At 57.1% G+C, this 1,560-nt stretch overlaps 1 protein-coding gene across 1 annotated transcript in view; it reads left to right on the plus strand.

The window, feature by feature from the left end:
- Positions 1–180: 180 nt before the first annotated feature.
- EMH_0006850 (uncharacterized protein) overlaps positions 181–1,560 on the plus strand; it is a gene marked incomplete at both ends in the record, with an annotated part of 3,939 nt that continues 2,559 nt past the window's right edge. The window contains 2 exons of the mRNA XM_013497689.1: positions 181–423; positions 627–1,539. Of these exons, the coding sequence (XP_013353143.1) occupies positions 181–423; positions 627–1,539 (1,156 nt within the window). The remainder of the gene's footprint in view (positions 424–626; positions 1,540–1,560) is intronic.

The raw sequence follows: 1,560 nt of genomic DNA on the forward strand, positions 1-1,560 counted from the left end.
TTCGCTATTGAGCCCAAAGGTAATCATACAGTTTGGGCGTTGTTGCTTGTTTCGTGAGCTTCCTTTCAGACCTCCTCGATTAGCCGTTTTTTGTGTCGTCTGCGGTGGCGGCATCTCCCCCTCGTTCAACCGGTGGAGCAATTCAGAGTTGCCGCCACCTGACAGCGTGCATAGAAGAAAATGGGTGGAGGGGACTCAGGCATTGCAGCAGATGGAACTATCAAGACATACATGTTGGACTATGGCCATGGGTTCGCTGTTCCGAAGATAAGTCACAGGAGCCGGATGCCCAGCCGGAGTTTTCGAATCATTGCCGACGCGGTGGTCGCAACGGTCGTGGTCTTCCTGCTCGTTCGTTGTGCATTGCAACTAGCAGGCAAAAGGAGCTTGAACGCCTGGTCCCAGAGGCGGCTCGCGGAACAAGTACGGTGTCCTGCATAAACAAACACGCAAGCACTCGAAAGAGCCCTCGTAGTTCGTCGTGACGCATATGAGCTTCCTTTTTCTGCATTGTCCAGTTCTCTGTGCCCTGCCCAGCGAGGCGTTCACCTCTTATCTGCTGTGGCATGGTGACGCACGCGCACGCCATTGTGGAGTGACTGTGGTTGCTTGTTTCTCCTATGCAGGCCGCTACGTGCAAACCAAAAAGGACGCATAAAAGTCCGAAGAAAAAAGGGCAAGCTCCAAGGGAGCGTCAGCGTGAACCACGTACACCTGACACACCACCACGGTCTGCGGACGCTTCAGCAGCAGCAGACTCTTTTGGGAGTGATGCGCACAATCTGCCTTCAGAAGAGCCTCGTGGGCGTGCGAGTCCTGCGGTAATTGAGGCAACTGCAGCAGCTGGTGGTGAACAGGCAGAGCAGGCCGAAGCTCCAGCGCCTGATGGGCCAAGCGGTGCAACGGAATCTGTTCTTTCCGCAGGGCGGGAAGATCAAAAGGAAGAAGGTCAAAGGTTGCCAGACCCTTGTGCGCCGCCGACGGCTGCGGGAAGGAAGGGAATTTCCGCTGCTGATGGAGAAGAAGCAGCACAAGGGGCTGGGTACGCACTGCCCTTTCGATCAGAAGGCATTGCGGGAGTTGGGGGATACTCGACAGGGAGTGGAGGAGGGACAACGCAGCAGCCTGGACACCCAGCCCATCAAAAACTACCTGCCGGTGCGAAGGGTGCTTGGGCAGATTCAGGGGCACGTTCGGCAGGAAGGACACAGCAGCTTGCGTTTCCATTGCTTGATTTATCGGCAGTCGGTACAACGGGTGGGGAGTCTGGGGAACAGCCAGCAGATGTACCAGAACAGCTTCCCGGGCAGCGGATGCCTGATGCGCAGGCGCTTGCACTTCCTGCAGGGGGTCTCGATGCAAAGGAACCACGGGATGAGCCTGCAAGATCGCGAGGAACAGCGGAGCAGCGCGGACACCCAGCCCATCAACTACCTGCCGATGCGAAGGGTGCTTGGGCAGATCCAGGGGCACGTTCGACAGGAACGACACAGCAGCTTGTGTTTCCATGGCTTGATTTATCGGCAGTCGGTGCAACGGGTGGGGAGTCTGGGGAACAGC

Source organism: Eimeria mitis, genomic scaffold (genome assembly GCF_000499745.2).
Source record: "Eimeria mitis Houghton genomic scaffold, Emh_scaff285, whole genome shotgun sequence".
Lineage (NCBI taxonomy): Eukaryota > Apicomplexa > Conoidasida > Eucoccidiorida > Eimeriidae > Eimeria > Eimeria mitis.